Source organism: Hemitrygon akajei, chromosome 3 (assembly GCF_048418815.1).
Source record: "Hemitrygon akajei chromosome 3, sHemAka1.3, whole genome shotgun sequence".
NCBI lineage: Eukaryota > Metazoa > Chordata > Chondrichthyes > Myliobatiformes > Dasyatidae > Hemitrygon > Hemitrygon akajei.
This window is the reverse complement of record NC_133126.1, coordinates 124,344,047-124,370,578: the sequence shown is the minus strand read 5'-3', so window position 1 is coordinate 124,370,578 and position 26,532 is coordinate 124,344,047. Positions and strand designations below refer to the sequence as shown.

Below are 26,532 nucleotides of genomic sequence, written 5' to 3'. Positions count from 1 at the left end.
CTGCCCCGAACTGTGGGATTTGCCTGCCTGCCTGCCCCAAACTGTGGGATCTGCCTGCCTGCCTGCCCCCAATGGTGGGATCAGCCTGCCTGCCTGCCTTGAACTGTGGGATCTGCCTGCCTGCCCTGAACTGTGGGATCTGCCTGCCTGCCCTGAACTGTGGGATCTGCCTGCCTGCCCTGAACTGTGGGATCTGCCTGCCTGCCTCGAACTGTGGGATCTGCCTGCCTGCCTGCCCTGAACTGTGGGATTTGCCTGCCTGCCCTGAACTGTGGGATCTGCCTGCCTGCCCCCATCTGTGGGATCTGCCTGCCTGCTCCGGAACTGTGGGATGTTGCCTCCGTCGGGCGGCTCCGTCCAGGCTGCCGCTGCCCGGCGGGTTTTCTGCCCCTTCCTACCTGTTGCCTCCTTAGGGCGGCTACGGCCAGACTGCCGCTGCCTGGCGTGTTGTCTGCCCCTTTCTACTCTTTGCCTCCGTCGGGCGGATCCAGCCACACTGCCGCTGCCCGGCTGGGGTTCTGCCTCTTCCTACCCGTTGCCTCCGTCGGGCGGGTCCGGCCGGACTGCCGCTGCCCAGCCGGTTTTCTGCCCCTTCCTACCCGTTGCCTCTGTCGGGCGGATCCAGCCAGACTGCCGCTGCCCGGCTGGGGTTCTGCCCCTTCCTACCTGTTGCCTCCGTCGGGCGGATCCGGCCAGACTGCCGCTGCCCAGCGTGTTTTCTGCCCCTTTCTGCCCGTTGCCTCCGTCGGGTGGCTCCGGCCGGACTGCCGCTGCCCGGCTGGTTTTCTGCCCCTTCCTACCCGTTGCCTCCGTCGGGCGGATCAGGCTAGACTGCCGCTGCCCAGCGTGTTTTCTGCCCCTTCCTGCCTGTTGCCTCCGTCGGGCGGATCCAGCCAGACTGCCGCTGCCCGGCGGGGGTACTACCCCTTCCTACCTGTTGCCTGTATCGGGCGGGTCCGGCCGGACTGCCGCTTCCTGGCGGGTTTTCTGCCCCTTCCTACTCGTTGCCTCCGTCGGGCTGCTCCGGTCAGACTGCCGCTGCCCGGCTGGGGTTCTGCCCCTTCCTACCCGTTGCCTCCGTCGGGCGGATCCGGCCAGACTGCCGCTGCCCAGCGTGTTTTCTGCCCCTTTCTGCCCGTTGCCTCCGTCGGGTGGGTCCGGCCGGACTGCCGCTGCCCGGCCGGTTTTCTGCCCCTTCCTAACCGTTGCCTCCGTCGGGCGGATCCGGCTAGACTGCCGCTGCCCGTCGGAGGTTTTGCCCCTTCCTACCCGTTGCCTCCATCGGGCGGATCCGGCCAGACTGCCGCTGCCCGGCGGGGGTACTACCCCTTCCTACCTGTTGCCTGTATCGGGCGGGTCCGGCCGGACTGCCACTTCCTGGCGGGTTTTCTGCCCCTTCCTACTCGTTGCCTCCGTCGGGCGGATCCAGCCAGACTGCCGCTGCCCGGCGGGGGTACTACCCCTTCCTACCTGTTGCCTGCATCGGGCGGGTCCGGCCGGACTGCCGCTTCCTGGCGGGTTTTCTGCCCCTTCCTACCCGTTGCCTCTGTCGGGCGGGTCTGGCCGGACTGCCACTGCCCAGCTGGGGTTCTGCCCCTTCCTACCCGTTGCCTCTGTCGGGCGGCTCCGTTCAGACTGCCGCTGCCCGGCTGGGGTTCTGCCCCTTCCTACCCGTTGCCTCCGTCGGGCGGCTCTGGTCAGACTGCCGCTGCCCGTCCGGTTTTCTGCCCCTTTCTACCCGTTGCCTCTGTCGGGAGGATCCGGCCGGACTGCCGCTGCCCGGTGGGTTTTCTGCCCCTTCCTACCTGTTGCCTCCGTCGGGCGCGTCCGGCCGGACTGCCGCTGCCCGACGGGTTTTCTGCCCCTTGCCTCCGTCGGGCGGGTCCTCATCTCTCGTACCCTTCAAGGCCCTGAAATTCAGCACTCCGCGGTGGAGAAAGAAGCCCAGGCCATAGTGGAAGCTATTAGGCACTGCAGGCACTATCTTGCCGGCAGAAGTTTCACCTTGCTGACCGACCAGCGCTCAGTTGCGTTCATGTTCAGCAACCAACACCGGGGCAAAATCAAAAATGATAAAATTTTGAGGTGGAGAATAGAACTCTCCACCTACAACTATGACATCCTGTACCGGCCTGGAAGACTCAATGAGCCCCCTGATGCCCTATAACGGGGAGTGTGTGCCAGTGCGCAGCTCGTCCGTGACCTGGCACCCGCAGGAGCACCAGACCCCTACCCCGAACACTCCATGGTGACTATAAACCCTGTACCCACTGATGTATATATATATACCCACGATACCCCACCCACACTCCCCTCTCAGCCGAGGCCCATGCGCACACCAAGCCCTACGCAGTCTCCTCACGACACTCCCATACCGGGCGCCAGGCACACGCATGAGGGATTACTGACGCCCAACGGGCTGGCACCTCAAGTCAGTCCGGAGCCAGCACAACCACCGTCACCGGTGCAATCACCACCGGTGCTACGTAGATCGCAGCGATAGACTCGACCACCTGATAGACTTAACCTGTAAATATACTTGTGAGAAACTTCGCCCCGTGGGGACTCTCTTTTAAAACAAAGGGGGGGGGGGTGAATGTGGTAAACTATGTGTATACTTGTCTGGACACACCCCTCTGCTGACTGCTCCTATGGCTTCTCCCACACACCCCTGTATAAAGGCGATTGGAGGCACTGCTCCTCCCTCAGTCTCCAAGATGTTGTCACATTTGCAGCTAATAAAAGCCTATCGTTTGCCTCCCGTCTCCGAGAGTTATTGATGGTGCATCAAGGTTGAAGATGTAAGAGAGTTTTCACATGCCCTAGCCCAAGCTCTAACTTGATACTGAAGCACTCCCCTGATGCCGTGACCAATAAGAGGGTGGTACTAAGAGATCAATTTATAGAGGGGATCAGGGATTCTTCCCTCTTAAGAGAGCTCCACGGATTTGTGCGGAACCACCCTGAGTCCTCGATGATAGAAGTGCGAGAGGAGGCTCGTCTGTGGCCCTGGGAAATACAAAGTCTGGAAAGTCAGAGTGTAGCAGTAGCCAGGCACAGTGATTGATTCTTGAAGCTCGGGAATCTGAATCTGTCACACTAGATGACGTCTTTAAAGTAGTCGCAGAGCAGGGCAAAGCCCTTTGTGAATTGACTCGAGCAGTGAAAGATCTCACTGTACAGAGGGAGGTTACGTGCGCTACTAGCAGCAGACAAAATTTACAGCCTAGGTTCACAGAAAATGGGCAACCAATATGTTTCAAGAGTCAGGTGGGAGGGCATTTGGCCAAGAATTGCCCATGGAAGAGGGGTGCAAGGGAAGTGGAGACTGCATCCTCCCGCCCTCAAGAGGTTGGGAGTCGGGCAAATCGATGGAACCTCACAGATACGGAGAATGAACCGCTATCCCGTGACCAGTTGCTACAACGCATCATAGGAACATGTCCAGTTGCTGAGCTTGAAATAGCAGGTATCGCTCTCCATTGTCTGTCGAACACAGGTAGTCAAGAAAGCACCCTGACCGAGAGCAGTTCTTTTGAGAACACTTGAATGGAGAGGACTGCTGTGCTGGCTGTTGTCCACTGCTGGCTGGCTTAGTTTAACAGCTGCAAACGGTCTTGATAATCCCTACCTTGGGTATCTAGACCTAGAGGTTCAAGCAGTGGGCATGAAGATACCAAATTGTAGCTTTCTAGTAGTCAGGGATCCCGTTGGCACCGAACCACCTATCTTACCTATTGTAGACATGAACATTATCAGCCAGTGTAGGCAACTTGTCTACGCAGAGTTTGACACAACCCTAGAAGGGAAGCTGGATTCTGATTGCAGAGGTGTTTTCCAGAAAGTGCAGATGCACACTACTGAAAAGAAAGCTGTAGTCCGAGTATTGGGAAAAGATACTGAGCACATACCTGCTGGATCTGTAGTAACCATTGCAGCTAGCAAGGCCAGTGGCGATGCTGGTAGTGACCATAAAATGTTACTTGAGCCACTTAACAGCCCTTTACCTGGAGGTATTGTAGTCATTCCTGCGCTCATTGAGTCTGCTAATCATATAGTGCCAGTACAGATTTTAAACCTCTCTCGAGAGGATGTATGGCACACACGTAGGACCTAGCTGGGTATCCTGTCAAAGGTGGAGTGCATAGATAGTGATCAATAATGTGCAGTAAGGTTTCAGCGGATCTCAGCTGGCATTGATCACGTGACTGTGGGTTTAAAGGAGCAGTGTAGTAATCACAAGTTGAAGTCAATCTAGACAAGCTCGACATTGGGGGTAGTGAAGGACAACAAGCTCAGCTAAGAGCTTTACTGGTTAAGTACCTGGATATCTTTGCAGTTGAAGAGGAAGACCTTGGGTACACTGACAAAGTCAAGCATGAAATTCAGTTAATTGATGACAAGCCTGTTTGACAGCCATACCGTCGTGTTCTGCCGAATCAGTACAATGAAGTGAAAGAGCACATCGCAAAGTTGTTGAAGAAGGATGTGATTCAGGAGAGCAATAGTGCGTATGCCTCATCTGTGGTGTTGGTCCGGGAGGCTGATGGGAGTATAAGACTGTGTGTAGATTATTGGAGACTGAATCTCAGACCAGAAAGGACACGTTCCTGCTCCTGCGTATTGATGAGAGTTCTGATGTCCTGCGGGGTGCGCAAATTTTCTCGACAATAGACCTCGCAAGTGGTTACCACCAAGTGGTAGTAGAGGAGCGTGATAGGCATAAGACTGCTTTTTTGACCCTGTTTGGTCTATATGAATATCTTCAAATGCTGATTGGGGTCTGCAATGAACCGGCGACTTTTCAAAGGCTCATGCAGGCAACCATGAATGACTTAGTCTTCCAAATCATGCTTCTGTACCTGGATGATATCTGGTGTATTCACAGTGTTACGAACCCCATAACTGGGTTACTTACCAGCAAAGATAGAGATGTCCGTTGGAGTCTGGTGATATTATTTTTAACAGTAAAAATACACAATTTTATTAGTAAAAATACACAAAAATAATATCAATGCAAATATACAGATAATATACGTCGTCAATACTAAACCTAAATGTGTGGGTATAATAATAATAAGAAATAAGCTCTATCGTTGTCTAGGGGATAATGAATTGTCCGATGGAAATATAAAGTTCGCTGCAGTTCACACAGGCTGCCGTCGTTTGTTTGTTGCTGTGTTGCAATTGTTGTGGAGAGAGAGAGATAGGAGAATGGGAACAGTTACCGCTAAGTGTTTTGCCAACCTTCCTTTATGATTTCGATCCGTCGGTGTCTCGTTGTTGTGGCTGTTCAAGTGTGACCTCTCCTTTAGCTGAACCGTTCTTCCGTGATGAGCCCGCCACCCAGGCAAGGGAGGACGCACATGAGCTCTCACCGACTTTTGCTATAAAACGCTGTCCCTGGATCTCTAGCGTTTCTCCTGGTGCATCTAAGGGGTGTTCCCCAGACCCGTCTTTTATCCTCACTCACGGGGTCTCAGATGTCAGTAAGGTTGGGATGATGCAATCCCTCAACCAGACCACTCTGGTTGTCCCCTTAGGGGATTCAATGAATAGTACAGTACTCAATACACAATTCCTTCTCCAAGAGACAATAGCCGTTATCAGTGGTTCCGTTCCGCTTATGTCAGGAGACATTCCAAACCTTGTGTATTCTGTGTTGTCTATAACAACTGCCTTTGCTGTTATCCTGTGTCTCCCTCATTACTGACATGCTGTGTATCTCTCTCATTTCCTGGGTCTCAGACCCGAAATAATAGCGATCTTGCGATTCTCAAAAAGGAGGGGGCGACTTTGTACCCTTCGGCCCCTCAGAGTTGCTCCACATTTGTAACAACAGACTTTCCAGGAACACTTGGAGAGGCTCAACACTGTGCTTAAGTGCCTCAAGGAGAATGATCTGAAGGTAAAATTGGAGAAGTGTCATTTTCTGCAGTCAGAGGTCAAGTTCTTAGGACACCAGATATCAGCCAAGGGGATAGGCACAGATCCTGAGAAGGTCTTAGCTGTTCAGCAGTGGCCAGTACCATCTACAGTTAAGGACTTAAGATCATTTCTTGGCTTTTGCAGTTATTATCGACGATTCATTCAGGGATTCTCAAAGATTTCAGTCCACTGCATGATGTAGTGAATTTGTTTACTAATGTAGGGAGTCCAAGTAAAACAAACCGGCTGTTACAACAGTCTTGGATGAAAGTCAAACTGCCTTTGACTTGCTCAAAGAGAAACTGACCAGCTCCCCCATCCTTGGCTTTGCTGATTTCTCCCAGCCCTTTATAGTGGAGACCGATGCCAGCAATCATGGGCTAGGGGCTGTGTTATACCAACAGCAGGGAGAGGCAAAGAGGGTTATTGCATATGCAAGCCGGCGATTAAGGAATGCCGAAAAGAATGATAGGAATTATAGCAGCATGAAGTTGGAGCTGCTTGCACTTAAGTGGGCTGTAGTAGAGAAGTTTCGTGGGTACTTGTTGGGCTCCAAATCCACTGTAATCACTGACAATAACCCCCCTTATCCCACCTGAAAACTGCCAAATTGGGAGCAGTGGAGCAGGGATGGATCTCACAGCTGTCAGTTTTTGACTTCGATGTCCAGTATCGTCCGGGTCAGAGCAATACCGTGGCTGAGTCGGGAGGTAGGGTCTCGGACAACTCCAGCCACAGTTCTGGGGACTGCAAACTAGAGCATCATCTCCAAATAACATTCAGAATTGGGTTGAAAACAGTTGTTCACAATGTCCCAGAAACATGCGCACCTTTTTCAGTGGGAATTTGCTGCTGAATTCTAAATTGTCAGCTCGTTTCTGTTTGTGCACTTTGTGTCGATTCACCCTGTGTCTTCCAGTTCACCAGAGAGTCCGCTAGAGAGCACCGACCTTAGTGTGTGATCTGTGGGATGGTGCATGTGGAGACGGTGAACGCTGAGATGGAGAGCACTGAGTGATAACAGGAGTTAACCCTTGCTAATGGCAGCAGAACAATGCCTCAGGGGAAACTGAGGCGCAGGGTTTGTAATAGTGTGCTGAAACTCAGAGAATTGAGCATGCGGTGGTAGACATGATCTGTATTCACACTCTTCAATATAGTCATGTAGAGATACAAAGCAGAAATAGGCCTCACAGAGCTCGCACAATCAGCTGCCCAGTCTCATTAATCGTTCGTTTATTAGAGTTATTGAGTCATACAGCACAGAAAGAGGACAATCTGGCCACCAATTCCACGCTGACTAGTGAGTACCCATCCATATTAAACTCCTCCTCTTGAACTTGGCCTATAGCCTTCTATGCCTGGGCTTGTCCTGACACTTTGGCAATGTTATCAGTGATTCAGCTTCCATCCCTCTCTCAGACAGTGTCTCACTTCTCTCTGGGTGCCAAAGGTCCCCATCTGATCACCTCTAAATCTCTTACTCCTTACCTTTAATTTATATCATAGAAGCATAGAAAGCCTATAGCACAATACAGGCCCTTCAGCCCACAAAGCTGTGCCGAACATGTCCTTACCTGAGAAATTACCTAGTGCTACCCATAGCCCTCTATTTTTCTGAGCTCCATGTACCTGTCTAGGAGTCTCTTAAAAGACCCTATTGTATCCACCTCCACCATCGCTGCTGTCAGCCCATTCCACACACTCACCACTCTCTGCATAAAAAAACTTACCCTGATATCTCTTCTGTACCTATTTCTGAGTACCTTAAAACTGTGTCCTCTCGTGTTAGCCATTTCAGCCCTGGGAGAAAGCCTCTGACCATCCATACAATCAATGCCTCTCATCATATTATACACCTCTATCAGTCACCTCTCATCCTCCATCGCTCCAAGGAAAAAAGGCCAAGTTCACTCAACCTGTTCTCATAAGGCATGCTCCCCAATCCAGGCAACATTGTTGTAAATCTCCTCTGCACCCTTTCTGTAGTTTCCACATCCTTCCTATAGTGAAGTGACCAGAACTGATCACAGTACTCCAAGTGGGGTCTGACCAGGGTCCTATATAGCTGCAACATTACTTCTCTGCTTCTAAACTCAATCCCACGATTGATGACAGGCAATGTACTGTATGCTTTCTTAACCACACAGTCAACCTGCTCAGCAGCTTTGAGTGTCCTTTGGACTCGGACCCCAAGATCCCTCTGATCCTCCACACTGCCAAGAGTCTTACCATTAATGCTATATTCTGCCATCATATTTGACCTACCAAAATTAACCTCCTCACACTTATCAGGGTTGAACTCCATCTGCCACTTCTCAGCCTAGTTTTGCATCCTATCAATGTCCCGCTGTAACCTCTGACAGTCCTCCACACTATCCACAACAGTGGGGATGTGCAAAGTTGAGACAAAATGCCACCAAACCACCAGGATGTATTGTTATGCTGGAAAACGTTAGTCTGGATCACATGAGCCAGTAGCATCAAACGGGGTCAAGGACAAAATTGTATGGTTGATTTGACAGCATTTTATTTCATCCATATTCTCTTTCATGGGGTTGTCATTGTACATTCAATAACAAATGGAGGCCAAGTGTTAAATTCCACAGAAATGTCAAAATTTTGAAAAACATTGTTGTATGGGAAAGATGAAAGAGTTGAAAGGCATCTAAGAGCCTGATACTGGCTCCCACTGGTACATCCCTTAAAGCATGAGATTACACAGGGAGCGACACTTGGCAGTGTGTTGAGGGCCTCAGTCATGTCCCAGACAGGTGAAAGGAGCAGCAGAATTAAAACAGTTCCTTCTCATATGCAGTTGTTCCTACAGCAATGGCAGCAGAGTTGGGGACACCTACAAGTGTGAAACGAGGGTATGAGGGGTAGAGAAGAGGCATTATCAACAGTTCCCCTTAGGGCATAAGCCACTGTCATCTCCCTGATGTCACAGAATGGACAGCAGGGTTAACACATCTCATGTGGCGTTTCACACAGGGGCAGATTGCACTATCTCCAAACCTGCAGGGAAGAACTTCCAGGGTGATTTGCAAACTGAGGACAAAACCTGAAGGCATACAAGTGTCATTGTATGGTTTCTGACACATAATTCTAACTGCTCCCCCAGTCCTTTCTCGTCCCTGATGCACCATCAATAACTCACGCTGAGACTTAGGAAGTGAGATATTGGCTTTTATTGACTGGAAGAATAAACAGCACTACATCCTGGGGAAAATGAGGGAGAGCAGCAGCCCACAGTCGCCTTTATACAGGGGTCTGTGGGAGGAGCCACAGGAGTAGTCAGCAGGGTCTGTGGGAGGAGCCACAGGAGCAGTCAGCAGGGGTCTGTGGGAGGAGCCACAGGAGCAGTCAGCAGGGGTCTGTGGGAGGAGTCAGCAGGGGTCTGTGGGAGGAGCCACAGGAGCAGTCAGCAGGGGTCTGTGGGAGGAGTCAGCAGGGGTCTATGGGAGGAGCCACAGGAGCAGTCAGCAGGGGTCTGTGGGAGGAGTCAGCAGGGGTCTGTGGGAGGAGTCAGCAGGGGTCTGTGGGAGGAGCCACAGGAGCAGTCAGCAGGGGTCTGTGGGAGGAGTCAGCAGGGGTCTGTGGGAGGAGCCACAGGAGCAGTCAGCAGGGGTCTGTGGGAGGAGCCACAGGAGCAGTCAGCAGGGTCTGTGGGAGGAGCCACAGGAGCAGTCAGCAGGGTCTGTGGGAGGAGCCACAGGAGCAGTCAGCAGGGGTCTGTGGGAGGAGCCACAGGAGCTGTCAGCAGGGGTCTATGGGAGGAGCCACAGGAGCAGTCAGCAGGGGTCTGTGGGAGGAGCCACAGGAGCAGTCAGCAGGGTCTGTGGGAGGAGTCAGCAGGGGTCTGTGGGAGGAGCCACAGGAGCAGTCAGCAGGGGTCTGTGGGAGGAGCCACAGGAGCAGTCAGCAGGGGTCTGTGGGAGGAGCCACAGGAGCAGTCAGCAGGGTCTGTGGGAGGAGCCACAGGAGCAGTCAGACAGGTATATCTAGTTCACCACAGTCCCCACACAATCAAATCACAATCTTTCTCACATGAGCCACGCCCCTGTGTCCCAACCAAGGAGTGTCTTCTTGCCACAGCACAGTGGGTAGTGTTCCTATCTCCGACGCAGCTGGCCCGAGGGTCAAGCCTCCTTTCAAATCACTTCAGCAGAATGTTAGGTTGGGTGCTGCTGTGCAGTACTGGGGGAGCATTGATCTGTCAGTCACAGCCAAAGAGATGTTGAACTGAAGTTCTGCATGCCCGTCCAGTAACAACGGAAAAGCTCCTGGTTCAAAGCTGAAGAGAAGTGAAGTTATTTACAATGTGCTGCGTGATATCTATTCACCTATCAGCACCCTCGACATAGAACTGCTGTCTGTGAGGCACAGGTTGCGTGCTGTATCTCCCGTATTTTAATAGCGACTGCACCTCTAGATGTTCCAAGTTTGTGGAAAGTGCCGTAGTAAAGTCAGTTCTTTCTCTTCCCTTTAATGCTTTCCAAACTGGCGGACTACTCTGGTGCCGTGATCCATGTTAATAGTGTTGTTGCCTGAGCTGAAAGATGCTGATTATAGTGCGATCATGTGGCTCCCATAACCAGGCCGTTCAGCAGAATAGGCCGAGTGATGAAGCTGCAGTGCACCTGGGTTGGATCCGGTTGAAAGGTGCGAGGATGAATCCAAAGACTGAATCTCTGTCACCAACGAAATAGGTGCATGTTGAGGGTGGGGTGACAAGTAGGTGGTTCTCAAAACTCCTGTAACACTGAAACTTCTTTAGGCTGCCTGAGCATCCTCACTTCCAGTTCCTTGGCATCAGTACTGAATTCAATCACGTCTCTCTCTCTCTCTCTCTCTCTCTCTCTCTCTCTCTCTCTCTCTCTCTCTCTCTCTCTCTCTCTCTCTCTCTCTCTCTCTCTCTCTCTCTCTCTCTCTCTCTCTCTCTCTCTCTCCCTCTCTCTCCCTCTCTCTCCCTCTCTCTCTCTCTCTCCCCCTCTCTCTCTGGTACTTAGCTTATTGAAAAAATTCTGCCAACCAAAGGACCACAGCTTACATCTGTCAAGGGAGTAAAAGCAAACAGGAAAAAAGGAAACGCTTTACTTTTCACAAAGTTCCTGACAAGGATCACAGGCGTGGTCTTGATCACTGCAAAGAGAGAGAGAAAGAGAGATTTGTGAGCAGGTTTGCAATCCAGGCCAATATTATTGAAGACCCTTCATCAGAACAGGGAAACAAAGAATTTGCTTGTTTTCTCTCTTTCTCAGTTCAATTAGAAGAGACTTCAGCTGAAAAAGCTAAGTCTGTTTCTCATTTTGCAGATGACCTGCTGAGTCTTCCCAGCATTTTCTAGTTTTATTTCACAAGTCCACCAACAGGTAGACTTTTGATTTTCATTAACAATTAGTTGTGATGATTACATTACCATTGGGGTCTTCCTCCCGCTCTCAGCAGCTCTCCAACCTCTAGCTCCCAAAATTCCCCTTATATCAAAACTATTTTAAACTTCGCACAGTGCTTAGACACATGAATTCCACACAAGGATGACGTCTTTGTTAAAAATATTGATGGCTTTGGAATATGTTGGGCATTTAATGGTCATTCTTTGTTTTTGACCACCTTCTGACTTGCGACCACCGAACACCATACAGACTAGTGCAATACCCCCAGATGCAACTTGCCTATGGAAGCCAAACACCCGTTTCCCCCACCACCTCCCAATCCGACCCAAAGACAAAACAGCTGACTTAGCCGTTCCACAGGAAAGTTTGCAGGTACAGGCAGATTGGTGTTGGGATAAGAACATGGTTATCAGGTGACTGGGGGTGTGGTTGTGCCTGGGCAGGAGACTGGTTTCTGGCAACCCACAGGGAGTCCCCGATTTGCAGTTACATTTGGCGTTGCGTTGAGTGCAGGTTTTGCAGCACGCGGTGACATCTCTAGGCCAGAGTTTGCCTGAATAAACCCACATCCCAACCTGTGAGGATGGAGCTGAAATCAGCCCTGGGTCATGTTGGTGCTGGTGGGCGGAAGGCTCTGCCGACGGATTGTTCTTCACGCTGTCAGTGCTTTTCTTACGGACCTGGGATAGAAACTTGGCCAAGGGAATGTTGGATAGAATTTCTGGCATTGAAACAGGCCACTTAGCTCAGCTAGAGAGTCCGTCTCCTACCTTGTGCCCCTCCTAATCTAGTTACTGATTAAAATTAATGCATCTTTCGAATTCCATATGAAGGTTGTCTGCAAGTGCCTATATTTATAGCAAACATATCTTACTCACCGAGACACTGGCCTGTTGTCCTACACTTTGGCTGCCGCGTTGCTTGGCTTGACCCATGATCTCTGTGCTATCCCTGTAGTCTTTCAGTGCGTGCTGTTGCTCCAGCACCTTCTGACTCTTGACCGGCAGTGGGGGTCTGTTGGGCAAGGGGACCCACGTGCTTGGCAGGTTGGCACCTGGCTTGGAAAAGTTAGCTGGGGCAGGAGCTTGTTTGGTCTGCTGCTTCTCCTGGGCCGAGCTCTTCATCTCTGATACGGTGTAGGAGCGATTCCGCACCACTGCTGTCTGGGGAAGCACCTGCCAATTTGACTTGGTCAATTTATTGGCAGAGATCTTATCCGCAGCTGCTGGGGCCTCTTTCCTTGGGGGCCAGGCTGTTCCTGGCTCGCTCCTTAAGCCCGCGTTCGGCCTCTGTTCAAATGTTTCATACAAGGGATTACTAATCACCTCCATTGACCTCTGCTCACACGATGGGGTTGGTGGCCTCCTTTGGGCTTTCGGTGAGTTTATTTTCCAGGAATTTTCAGGCACGCTGCTGTTTGGTTAAGAAGCACAGAAGGTGACATTACAACATGAATCAAAGAATGAGTCAATACACACAAAATGCTGCATGTGCACCCGTACAGGATAGTGATTCAAGATCTGGACTGCAACTCCCAAAGAGATACGTCACAGTCGGCACACTTTGCAGTTTTTGTGCAGTGTGTCTATATATTATACACACACACACACACACATATACTGTAATATATAAAATTATATTATAAAGTTTTGTGTACACAATCAATCAAAACCAGATTTATTATCACCACCTTAGATGACATGAAATGTGTTGTTTTGTGGCAGCAGTACATTGCAAAGATATAATATTATCATCAATCAACACACACAAAATGCTGGTGGAACACAGCAGGCCAGGCAGCATCTATAAGGAGAAGCACTGTCCCGACGAAGGGTCTCGGCCCGAAACGTCGACAGTGCTTCTCCTTATAGATGCTGCCTGGCCTGCTGTGTTCCACCAGCATTTTGTGTGTATTGTTTGAATTTCCAGCATCTGCAGATTTCCTCGTGTTTGCTCATGTTATTACCAATTACTGTACGGGAGACTTCCGGTGGGTGTAATGGAGTAGGTTGCGGTAGCTATGTGCTCCGAAATTATTTGCTTACTTTGCTGTTTAAACCTATCTCGGTGAGAGCACCATGAGTAGAAAACACTAAAAAAAAAGAGACTACTTTAGAGACTTTGACTGAAATGTTTCAACAAATGTCAGAGAAACTCGAAAAATTGGATAAACTGGATGACTTGGAATCCAAGTTTGACTTGTTACAGAATTCCTTCGACCTGGTTAAATCTGAACTGAAAACGCTTAATCGGAAACTTGGAAGTATACAGCAGACTGTGAATGACCACAAAATTCGTATTAAGCTACACGAAGAATCTCTGCCGGTGTTGCAGAAGGATATCGAAGGTTTCAAGAAAATTTCTAAGGAACAACTTAAAAAATACAACGCGTTACTGAAGAAACTTACAGATTTGGAGACTAGGAACCGAAGGTGCAATATCAGAATTCTTGGACTTCCTGAAAAACTGCAGGGTAATGAACCTATCGATTTTTGTGCTCAAATACTGAAAGATTTATTCCCTGATATATTATCGGAACTACCAAAACTTGAGGGCGTTCACCGAGTTACCCTGCCTAATTGGGATCCTGCCAAACATCGCTCTGTTATCATTCGCTTTTATGACTATCAGATTAAAGAACAGATCCTTCGTGAATCAAGGAAGAAACGTATATTACAATTTTGTGATCAACAGTTTCGGATCGTTCAAGATTATCCACCGGAAGTTCCAAGAGCTAGACAGGCTTTTAAAGAGGTCATGTCTGATCTTTTTAAGCTTGGCTGTCGCCTTTCTCTCAAAGATCCATGTAAACTCAAGGTTACTACTTCAGATAATAAGGTTTCTTGGTTACGAAGCCTGAAGAAGCTACAAAGTCTCCATGCTTAAATTCAACCTTGAGTTGTTTTATGTTAAATGTTTTAATTTCAGGTGTTCAATCAAGTAATTGGTGCTTTGTTGTGTTATGAATGTACCACAGCTCTGAGGGGCCGAAGGGTGCGGGACCAGCCCCCTCCTTCCGGAGAATCGCAAGATCGCTATTAATTCGGGTCTTGGACCCAGGGAATGAGAGACATTGCAACGGATTTGACCATTGTTCTTAGAGGCACCTGTGTGAATTGCAACTCTATAGTACCTGTCAGCTATCAGGGACATGGACACCCTCGGGCAATGTGGGGTGGGGATTGTATCACCCTACCTTGATTGACATTTACAAATCTGCCAGCCATGATAAAATGGAGACTGCAGGAGGCGGTACTCCAGCGATGCACCAGATGGAGACACCATCGCTCGTCGCTCCCGTAAGGACGGGAAGCTGTTCGGGAGCCACGTGTGGTTTGGTTCCCCTAGCTAGGGAATCGAGTGGCTGATAACCCCGAAAAGGATTCCGAACTGACAACGGGGAACTCACGTTCCCGATTCCACGATTTGAGTCCAACAGGCTGGCAAGTTTATTTTCTCTCTCCAACCCGTGAACACCCAGCGGTCCCTCAAATGGCTAAAAGCCTTCATGAACTGGCGAGACTTTTTATATTTCCATCGGACAGTGGTTTTACTCCTAGACAAACGATAGAGCTACTTCGAATTGTTGATTATTACTATACCCGTGCTTTAGATTGAGTATTGATGACGTATATTATCTGAATGTTTGTATTAACCTTACTTTTGTGCCCCTTTATAAATAAAAATGTTTAAAAATGGTACCATCAGACTTCAGCGGACCTCTCTATCTTTGCTGGTAAGTGACCCAGTTATGGGTTTCATAACAACGTGGGGCCTCGTCTCGAGATTTGATACCAAATTGGGAGGTCAGTGAATTGGGTTTGTAAGTCAAAAAATTTGGATCTGGTACGCGTGTAGCCAGACGGGAAACCAGCAAAGATGGACGTGGATGAATTTATGAAAGACCCGACTCTGGGGGCGCTAGAGGCGGCTACAAAATTAGACTTGGTAAATCTGGCGAAGGGGTTAAGCCTCACAGAGGTGAGGTCATCAATGAAAATGCGGGAAGTGCAAAGGGTCATAACTCAGTATTACATTGGGAAGGTGTTTGCAGCTGAGGAGTTGGAAAATATCCCTGAAAAGGTACTAGCAAGTGGGACGGATCAGTTAGAGTTGGAGAAATTAAGGTTGGAACATGAATTTAAAATAAAGCAGCTGGAAGCAGCTGAGAGAGAGAAAGAACGGGCTGAGAGAGAGAGAAAGAAAGGGCTGAGAAAGAGAAAGAAAGGGCCGACAAACAAAGGGAGCAGGCGTTCCACCTAAAGGAGTTAGAGGTGAAACGGGACCAGGAGCTCCAACTAAAGGGGTTAGAGGTGAAAAAAAGAGCAGGACCAAGCTGAGAGGCAAAGACAGCATGAAATTCAGCTAAAAGAGCTAGAAGCAGCCGAGAAAGAGAAGGAACAGGCCGAGAGAGAGCAGGACTGAGCTGAAAAGCAAAGAGAGTATGAGGAGAAAGAGAAACAGAGGGAACATGACTTAGAGATGGAGAAGTTAAGGAAAGAGCGAAGAGATCCAGGGTTAGATGGAGAGGAGAGGTTTAATGTTAGTCGGGAGTTGAGGGTAGTACCTCCATTCGAAGAGTCGGATGTTGATAGTTATTTCTTGCTTTTTGAAAAGGTGGCAGTGTATCAGAAGTGGCCCAAAGATCAGTGGGTGGCGTTGTTACAAAGTGTGTTAAAAGGGAAGACACAACGAGCATATGCAGCATTGTCCGTCGGGGAAGGGGAAGCGGAGAATTATGCCAAAGTAAAGGAGGCCATTCTCCAGAGTTACGAGCTAGTACCTGAAGCTTATTGACAAAGGTTCAGAAATTTACGAAAAGGGTGGAATACCGAGCTAGCCCATGAAAAGGGTGTGCTCTTGGACCATTGGTGCACCGCGGAACAGGTGGACGGGGATTATGGGCGTATCAGGGAGTTATTTTTGATTGAGGAATTAAAAGGGTGTGTTCCGGAGGAGATCCGGATGTATTTGAATGAGAAGCCGAATAAGTCCATCTCGGAAATTGCTAGGTTCGCAGATGAATATGCCCTAACCCACGAGACAAAGTTTCCCTCGAATAAAAGTACCCCGAGAGACCGTGGGAATGACCGAGAAAGTCCGCCGGCTGAGGCAGAGGTCCCGCCGGGAGCTAGTGGTAAGGTTGAGGGGGAAAGGCCAGGCGGCCCGAGATTTCCGGGCTTGACCTGTTTTAATTGTGGGAAGGGAGGACATATTACATCCAGGTGCTTTGTTCCGAGAAAGGAGCCAGAAAAAGGGAAAGCAGCGGTCCCTATCGGGTGTGCAGTGGTAATCAGAAAATCGGCAAGAGGGTCCCGGGTAAGCAGAGAGCGCGAGGGGTCTGAGATTTATCTGTCTCACAGAACCGTGTCTGTGAGGGAGGGGGACCCACCAATTCCCGTACGGATTTGGAGAGACACGGGGGCGGAGCTATCATTAATTAGCCGTAACGTATTACAATTCGGACGGGTGAGGTAGCCCCGAGAGGAATAGGAAAATGGACAGAAATGGTGTCCTTACATAGGGTCATTTTGGATTGTGAGCTGGTGTATGGATCAGTTGAAATAGGGGTGCCATCAGAACTGACGTGGACGTCCTCCTTGGGAACGATTTAGCCGGGGGTAGGATTTGGTCAACCATGACTATGACCCGCCGACCGGTGCGTGTTGAGGCCCCGCCCCTAGCGTCCCCTAGCATGCACGGTCACTCGCAGACTGTCGAGATCGGCAGCTGAGAACGGGAGCAGTTTAAAATTGGCCAGTTTTGATTTGGCCGAGACGTCTTTACCGACCCTCTGCCACGAGGATTTAGAGGGTGGTAAAACGAGGAATAGTAACGTGAAAGAGGGTAAGGGAGAGATAGATCGGCCCTTAGCGAAGAGAAAGGTCCTAGAGATAGGAAATAAAGATGAGAAACGGAAAAAGCTGTTAAAAGGTCCATAGTTGGACATGGATGATCTGTCGGGGGTGGCAGCCCTGTTTGAAGAAGTTGAGAGTTATCAAGGTGTTCCCGATAATGAGATGAAGGCAGTCCTAGATGAAAAGGATGCCACTACCTTGGAGAGGTCTGCTGGGTTGGCAGATGAGGTTGTCTCAGGTTGAGCTTACTCTGGAAGGGAGTTGCCCAGAGAGGAACTGGGAGGATCAGGGGAATTTAGAATTTGAAAAGGGTACGGGTATTGAAAGCCTGGAAGAGGCAGATGTCCCGTTTGAGTGTGTCCAAGATGTGGATGCACGTGGTACTGAACCTAGTAATGGAGCTCAGAAAAAGTCTGAGGTATTTGATTCAGTTGAAAAGGAATGCAGTCCCTGTGGGTCAGATGGACTGGGTTCAGTGAAGACAGGGTTAACCCTGGTAATTGGTGGAAGGGAGGGTACCCAGGTGTTTGTACACGAAGGGGTGGTGAACCTTAAAGTGGAACTCGACCATGTGGGGATAAACATTATTATTGAAGGGAACGGAAAGTTTGTAGTTCCCAAATCGAATGAAAAAATTTTAAACCCGGCAGCTCGCTTACAGAGTAAGTCGAGAGCTGCCAGGGCCCCACACGCTATTGTTATTCAAGGATGTGGAGTGAACAGGCAGTACTTGACAGGCTGTCTGGAAAAAGCGGGATCGCTTGCAGATCTTAAATTGGAAACTAATAACATGATGGGTCCTGAAGAGAAAAATAGCAACTTGCTTAAAACTAAAGAATTGGGTAGGAATGAATTAGGTCTGGGATCCGGTGTTGATACGAGAACTCCTATGAATAAGGCAGACGGGAGTTTACCCTGCCAAACTACTCGAGTTCCTCCCGTAGAAACTCACCGAAAAAAAGGTGATGGTTAATGGGGGCGCCATTTTAAATAGGAAAACTGGCTGTACGGGATTTTGACAAAGCATGTGAATAACAAAGACAACCCCCTTGGAACCTGCCTGTTAAGTTGAAATCTGATGCTACCAGCCTTTAGTCAGGTACAAGAGAAACAAAAAAATATTAAAGGAAGTGCCACTGTACTCGTTACCTGTTTAGATGCTGAATTAAATGTATAACTGTATAGCTCTGTAGTGACATGGAAAGCTTGTGTATTGTGTTAGATTCTAAAATCCTGTAAGACTCTGTACCACTTCATTTCACCGCTGGTGAAAACGCTTTGAAGAAAGGGGGTGTTATGAATGTACCACACCTCTGAGGGGCCGAAGGGTGCGGGACCAGCCCCCTCCTTCCGGAGAATCGCAAGATCGCTATTAAGTCGGGTCTTGGACCCAGGAAATGAGAGACAATGCAACGGATTTGACCATTGTTCTTAGAGGCACCTGTGTGAATTGCAACTCTATAGTACGTGCCAGCTATCAGGGACATGGACACCCTCGGGCAATGTGGGGTGGGGATTGTATCACCCTACCTTGATTGACATTTACAAATCTGCCAGCTATGATAAAACGGAGACTGCAGGAGGCGGTACTCCAGCGACGCACCAGACGGAGACACCATCGCTCATCGCTCCCGTAAGGACAGGAAGCTGTTCGGGAGCGACGTGTGATTTGGTTCCCCTAGCTAGGGAATCGAGTGGCTGATAATCCCGAAAAGGATTCTGAACTGACAACGGGGAACTCACGTTCCCGATTCCACAATTTGAGTCCAACAGGCTGGCAAGTTTATTTTCTCTCTCCAACCCGTGAACACCCAGCGGTCCCTCAAATGGCTAAAAGCCTTCATGAACTGGCGAGACTTTTTATATTTCCATCGGACAATGGTTTTACCCCTAGACAAACGATAGAGCTACTTCGAATTGTTGATTATTACTATACCCGTGCTTTAGATTGAGTATTGACAACGTATATTATCTGAATGTTTGTATTAACCTTACTTTTGTGCCCCTTTATAAATAAAAACGTTTAAAAATGGTACCATCAGACTTCAGCGGACCTCTCTATCTTTACTGGTAAGTGACCCAGTTATCGGGTTCATAACAGTTGATAATAAGGTTTTTTTGGTTTTATGAAGTCTTTTGTTGTTTTCTGCCTTTATATGGGTCCTCTGATGTTACTTTTTCGCAGCTCTTTTTAAACAATACGTTATATTCTCTCAGTGTTATGTTGATTTTTACCTTCTTTTTAGTAATTTGACTGAAAGTAATTATGTAGGGTGTACATGTAGCAATTACTGGGGAATGAAACTATAGGGTGTTTTGCTTTACCTTAAATTCACTCAGATTTTTCCTATCTTTTGATTATTTATATACCTTTTGGTCTTTTACTGTTTTTCAATAGTATACAATATTCTATATTTCTTATTGCTGGTTTTTGATTTTTTTTCCCATTATTTTGCCATGTTATCCTTTTTTTTCTCTCCCTTGAATGCCTTAAATTAGTCATGTAGGAATCTATCTAAACAGCTTCCCTTTTTAATTATCTTCTATTTGTTTCTTTACTCCTTTTTTTTGCACCCGCGAGTATATGTTGTCTTACTTATTGATTTTCCTTATCTGTCTTTCCTTTTTTACCAAGACTAATATGTATATTTTCCCATAGTGTTTTTTTTGTAATTAGCAAACTTATTTACTTTGATATTTTGTTTATGTATATATAAATATTTACAATCGTTTATTAAGCACAGCTATACATATATATTTTCTGGAGCCAATGGAGTTTTGGGTTGGGAACGTTAGAATTAGTCTTCAGCCTCTCTTGGCTGATTTCTCTCTTGGGGGGAGGGAGGGGGGAAATGGGTTCTTCCAGAAAGCTGATTGGATGTTTTTACTGTTTTATTTATCCACTAACTACATGTCTGTGATTACCTTTTATACATTACTAAAGGATGCTTGATGGATTCTTTTATTAATATACTCAATTTTAATGTGAAAGGTCTAAATAACCCTGTTAAACGAAATAAGGTTTTCTCTTATATCAGGAAACTTAAAACTGGTATAATCTTTCTCCAGGAAAACTTAATTCGTAACGATTATATTTCACGCTTTTTCAAGGATGGAAGGGTATACATTTTCATTCACCCTCTCAATCTAGATCGAGAGGCGTCTCTCTCCTATTTGATCAGAATGTATCCTTTATTCAACATAATGTAATTTCTGATACAAATGGGCACTTTGTTATTGTTTCGGGTAGTCTTGAGAATAAACTAATCGTATTTGCGAATGTAAATGCTCCAAATACAGATGACTCCTTGTTCTTTGAACATCTTTTCTCTTTTCTGCCTGATTTGAATCGGTATTCCTTAGTGATGGGTGGAGATTTTAATTTTTGGCTTGACCCTATATTAGACCACTCTTCAAGTAAAACCCCTGTCACTAATAAATCAGTCCTACTTTTTAAATCTTTTTTATCTCAATGCGGTATTCTTGATGTGTGGCGTTTTCTACACCCCAAAGAAAAGGAATATCCGTATTTCTCTCAGGTTCATCATATGTACTCTCGGATTGATTTTTTTTAATAGATAGAAACTTGCTTCCACCGGTATGATCCTGTGATTATGAGATTGCTTTGTCTGATCATGCACCTGTGCTTCTGGCTTTAAGACTACCTGTTTACTCTGTACCAAATAGAAGTTGACGTTTTAACTTATCATTGTTATCTGATAAAAATTTTCTAAAGTTTTTGGAAAACCATATTACCTTTTTCTTTAAAGAAAATTTTAAATGAGATACTGCTGGTAATATAGTCTGGGATACTTTTAAAGCATATATTCGTGGAGAAATTATCTCTTACTCTACCTATATAAAGAAAAAAGCTGACAAAGGAAGGTCTGACCTAGCGGCGATAATAAAAGATCTTGATCGAAAGTATGTCCTATCTCCAGATCCAAGCATATATAATAAGCGTATTGAAATCCAATCCAAGTATAATCTTCTGCTGACTTACCCAATTGAACGACAGCTGTTGAGAGATAAAACTCAATTTTACATTCACGGGGATAGAACTGGTAGTTTATTAGCCAATCGCTTAAAATCTTTTACAGTTAATCGTCAAATCACAGAAATGTTTAAAGATAATGGAACTAAGACATCCGACCATTCTGAAATTAACAATGTATTTAAAGACTTTTACCTTAAGTTGTATCAGTCTGACTCTTCTTCAGATGATACCTATATGAATGCTTTTTTCAGTAATATCAACATTCCTACATTGTCTGCTGATAGTCTAACACAGTTAGATCAGCCTATTTCCAATGAAGTTGTGGCTGAGGCTATACATGCTTTACATTCTGGTAAGACCCCAGGACCTGATGGCTTTCCTGGGGAGTTTTATAAAACTTTCACTACGTTACTTACACCTTATTTATCCTCTGTTTTATCAGAGTCCTTTATATCAGGTAAACTCCCTCAATCTTTTTATGAAGCTTTTATTTCTCTTATTCTTAAAAAAAAATAAAAATCCAGCTGTATGTTCTTCATACAGACCGATTTCTTTATTAAATGTTGATGCAAAAATTTTATCCAAAATCTTAGCTCGAAGACTTGAAAATATTCTATCATTTATTTTATCACATGACCAAACAGGATTTATTAAAAATCGTTACTCACATTTTAATATATGTCGGTTATGGAATGTGATATATTCACCATCCAAAAAAAATCAGAGTGTATATTATCCTTAGATGCAGAAAAAGCCTTTGACCGGAGTGAGTGGAATTATCTTTTTAAGACCTTAGAAAAGTTTAATTTTGGGCCTAATTTTATTCTTTGGGTTAAATTAATCTACTTGTCTCCTACCGCTCAGGTTATTACTAACTCCCAAATTTCTAAGCCCTTTAAATTACAGCGGGGAACTAGACAAGGTTGTCCTCTTAGTTCTTTATTTTTTGCTTTAGCTATAGAACCCTTAGCAAAAGCACTTCGAGAATCTAAGGACATTTCTGGTATACTAAGGGAAGGTATGTTTCATAAAATTTCATTATACGCTGATGATATTTTACTTTTTATCTCTAACACTGAAACTTCTTTACCTTTGCTTCTTTCTTTAATCTCCCAGTTTAGTTCTTTTTCAGGATATAAACTGAACATACATAAAAGTGAGCTATTTCCTTTAAATGACCTAATGTCATCAAATGCCAAATTTCCGTTCAAAGTTGTTACAAGTCAATTTACATATCTAGGTGTAACAATTACTAAAAACTTCAAGAATTTATTTAAAGAAAACTTAAACCCCTTATTGAATTATGTGAAAAAGACGCTTTCTAAATGGTCCCTTCTTTCTTTATCACTAATTGGCCGAATTAATTCGATTAAAATGAAGATTCTTCCTAAATTTTTATATCTTTTTCGGGCCTTACCTATTTTTATTCCTAAGACGTACTTTGATTCTTTAGATTCAATTTTAACCTCTTATATTTGGAATAATAAACAAGCTCGTTTAAGTAAAGTTTACTTACAAAGAAATAAAGAGATGGGTGGACTAGCCCTACCCAATTTTAGGTTTTACTATTGGGCTGCAAATATAAGGAATATTACTTTCTGGTCCTATTATTTTTATCGTAAAGATTGCCCATCATGGGCCTCCTTAGAAGTTAATTCTGTAAAAAATTCCTCTATTGTCTCTCTTCTTGGATCATATTCTTCTTTTTCAGTAAATAAAACAACAGATAACATAATTGTTAAGCAAACTTTAAGGACCTGGTCTCAATTTAGAAAATGTTTTGGTTTAACAAATTTTTCATTATCATCTCCCATTCTCCTTAATTTTTTTTTATCCCTTCCATGACTGATAAAGTCTTTAAAGATTGGGATGAACTAGGTATTAAGTGTTTTTGGGACCTGCTTATCTCAGGATCTCTTGCTTCATTTGACCAATTGTCAAATAAATTTGCATTCCCAAAAACACATTTTTACAGATACCTTCAAATTAGAGATTTTCTACGTTTCCAATTAGCTACTTTTCCTATAGGTCCTGATAAAAATTTACTGGACGATCTTTTAAATTTAAAACCTTTTGTTAATGGTTCTATTACCAGTATCTATAACTTGTTGATTGATTCTAGACAAGACTTTTTAGATAAAATAAAAAAAGCTTGGGAGGATGACCTAAATTGTCAGATTTCTGATGATAGATGGAATAAAATTCTTAAACAGGTTAATAAATCATCTTTCTGTGCTCGTCATTCTCTTCTACAATTTAAAGTGGTTCATAGAGCTTACATTTCTAAACAGAAGCTCTCCAGTTTTGACCCGAATGTTTCTTCATTTTGTAATAAATGCAACTCTGCTGATGCCTCTTTAATTCATATGTTTTGATTTTGCCCTACAATTGAAAAGTTTTGGCGGGAAGTATTTCATACCTTCTCACAACTTTTTAGGGTCCAATTTGACCCAAATCCCCTTACTGCCTTGTTTGGTATTATTGCAAATGAAGAGATAACTTTAAATACTCCTAACCTACAGGTTTTAGTTTTTACCTCTCTTTTAGCAAGAAGAGCAATCTTGCTCAAATGGAAGGAGTCTACCCCTCCTACACATCTTCAATGGCTACATGATATTATGTCTTATTTAAATTTAGAAAAGATCCGCTGCTCAGTCTTAAATTCGAAACAATCTTTTTATGATATCTGGGGACCTTTCCTAAATTACTTTTCCAATTTATAAAGTTTAACAGTGCACAGACTTTTATGTATATTTTTATCTTCCCTTCTTAAGTGAATATGTCTTTTTTTTCTAATTATCCATTGTCATCCTTCAGCTTTTTTCTTTGGTAGTTGGTAGGGGGTTGACTTTTTTATATAAAAAATGTCTTTTATGATGTATGACTTATCTTTAAATTTTTGATTACAGAGTGCTATTCCTTTAAGTGTTATGCTATAGCATTTTGATCAATTTTATTACAATATATGAAGGTACACAAGTTATGTTGAGATGTATCAATGTGTTGCACTCTGTAAATCTTGTTTTTTTTTCTTCTGAATAAAAATATTGTAAAAAGAAAAAAGAAAAGAATTACTGTACAAAAATATAAACAAGCACAAAATAACACATACAGGAGAGCATTACAAGGTACACAGAGGTTTGGAATAATACAGAGCTATATAGCACATTGTGCACAGACATTATCTAAACACTTGCACAGTTATTTATTGAGATAAAGCATGGAGTAGGTTTTCCCAGCCCTTCAAGCCACACTGCCCCACAATTGACCGATATGATCCCACTGTGGGAGGTCCAAGCACATCTTTCCCCTCCTCCCACTTTTCGCTTTCCACCGGTATCACTCCCTATGCGACTCCCTTCTCCATTCGTCCCTCTTCAATGATCTCCCTCCTGGCACTTATCCTTGCAAGCGGAACAAGTGCTACAGCTGCCCCTACACCACCCCCCTCACTACCATTTGGGGCCCCAAACTGTGCTTCTAGGTGAGGCTGTGGGTCTGTTGGGATCATCTGCTGTATCCAGTGTTCCTAGTGTGACCTGTCTATCAGTGAGACCCGATGTAGATTGGGAGACCGCTTCGCCAAGCACCTATGCCCCATCCGCCAGAAAGAAAAGGGATCTCCAGGTGGCCACCCATTTCAACTCTACTTCCCATTACCACTCTGGTATAAGCCAACACTCCAATCTGCCAGAGGCACACCTTGTGTCAATGAAGTTCGGAACCTTCATCCCCCTGGACACACGGTATCCTGACTAACCCTGAAACTACAGTCTCTCGAAACCTCATCATGTTCTGCACACCACCTTTAACAAAGGAAAACATCCAACGAGTTTTCACAGAAGTGTGGACAGATAAAAGAAGTGACTTTGCTAGGATTTAACATTTCCATTCAGAGAATGTGAGCACCACTCAGACATGCTGGAGGAAGTCAGTGGGCCAATCTACGTTTCAGGGGAACAATCTACGTTTTGGCTGAGATCCTTCATCAGGACTGGAAAGAGAGAGGAAGAGAGTCAATATAAAAAGGTGAGGAGGGGGTGGTGAGTGGGAATGATGCAAGAAGCTGGGAAATGATAGGTGGAAATGACCAAGGGCTGAAGAAAATGGAATCTGCTAGGACAGGGAACCATGTAATAAAGGGAAGAAGATGAGAGAAGGAACTGGTAGTAGGGGTGTCTTGATGATGGGCAGGTGGGGGTGAAGGGAGGGGAATCAGATAGGGTGATGAGGGCCATGAACATCATTTCCCTAATTTCTAATAACCATTCTTCTTGTCCCTTCTATTTTTCCATTATCCCACTAGTTCCTATTACCCTATATTTTTCTTCTCCCTGACTCACGCCATCTGTCCATTACCCAGAGACACCTCCCACCAGTTCCCCTCCTTGCCCCCTTCTATGGTCCACTTCTCTGGCCCTTCGTTACTTACACCCATCTTCTACACCCTTAAGAGTCTCCCTCACCTTCATATCATCCTCCTCTCACCCAGCCCCTTCATCCAGATTTTAACACTGGCTACCTTTCTTTCCAGTCCCAATGAAAGGCCTTGAGCTGAAAAGCCAGCAGTCCATTTCCCTCCATGGATGCTGCCTGACCCACTCAGTTCCTCCAGCATTTTGTATGTTGCTCCCGATTGCCGACATCAGATATTTCTTGTGTCTCTTGCAGAGTACTTGTGCTCTTACAGGACTAGCGTGAGCCTGCTTGCTAGGTTCATGTGCTTAAAACTGCACGAGGTTAACATAGACATTCACACAAAAACAACCAGGAACTTAAAGTTTAGAATTTACAGTCTGAATAAATGATTATGATGGAATTTCGGATTCTGGGCTTAGCAATTCAGCCACTTTGTGATGGTCTTTTATACAGATATTGCTTTTGGCTCTTTTGTCTGTCTTTATTTTTCCTTCTGATCCACTCAATGAATACAATCAAGTGTAAGAAGAAATACGAGATGAGCACGGCTAGGCAATTCAAGATGCACAGCTGCACAAGTACACTAATGTGGGATAGAATCTGCACAACTCTGTGTTCACAAGTACACTCATGTGGGATAGAATCTACACAATGCTGTGTTCACAAGTACACTAATGTGGGACAAAATCTGCACAGTGCTGTGTTCACAAGTACACTAATGTGGAATAGAATCTGTACAATGCTGAGTTCACAAGTACACTAATGTGGGATAGAATCTGCACAGTGCTGTGTTCACAAGTACACTAATGTGGAATAGAATCTGTACAATGCTGAGTTCACAAGTACACTAATGTGGGATAGAATCTGCACAATGCTGTGTTCACAAGTACACTCATGTGGGACAAAATCTGCACAGTGCTGTGTTCACAAG

The 26,532-nt window shown here is 45.7% G+C and overlaps 1 protein-coding gene across 1 annotated transcript in view; it reads right to left on the bottom strand.

The window, feature by feature from the left end:
* Positions 1–10,935: 10,935 nt before the first annotated feature.
* Positions 10,936–26,532, bottom strand: part of LOC140725371 (phosphatidylinositol 3,4,5-trisphosphate 5-phosphatase 1-like) — a 53,365-nt gene continuing 37,768 nt past the window's right edge. Inside the window, exons 4-5 of the mRNA XM_073040771.1 lie at positions 12,206–12,740; positions 10,936–11,073 (exon numbers count right to left, since the gene is read on the bottom strand). Coding sequence (XP_072896872.1) covers positions 11,071–11,073; positions 12,206–12,740 — 538 coding nt within the window. The 3' untranslated portion in view covers positions 10,936–11,070. The remainder of the gene's footprint in view (positions 11,074–12,205; positions 12,741–26,532) is intronic.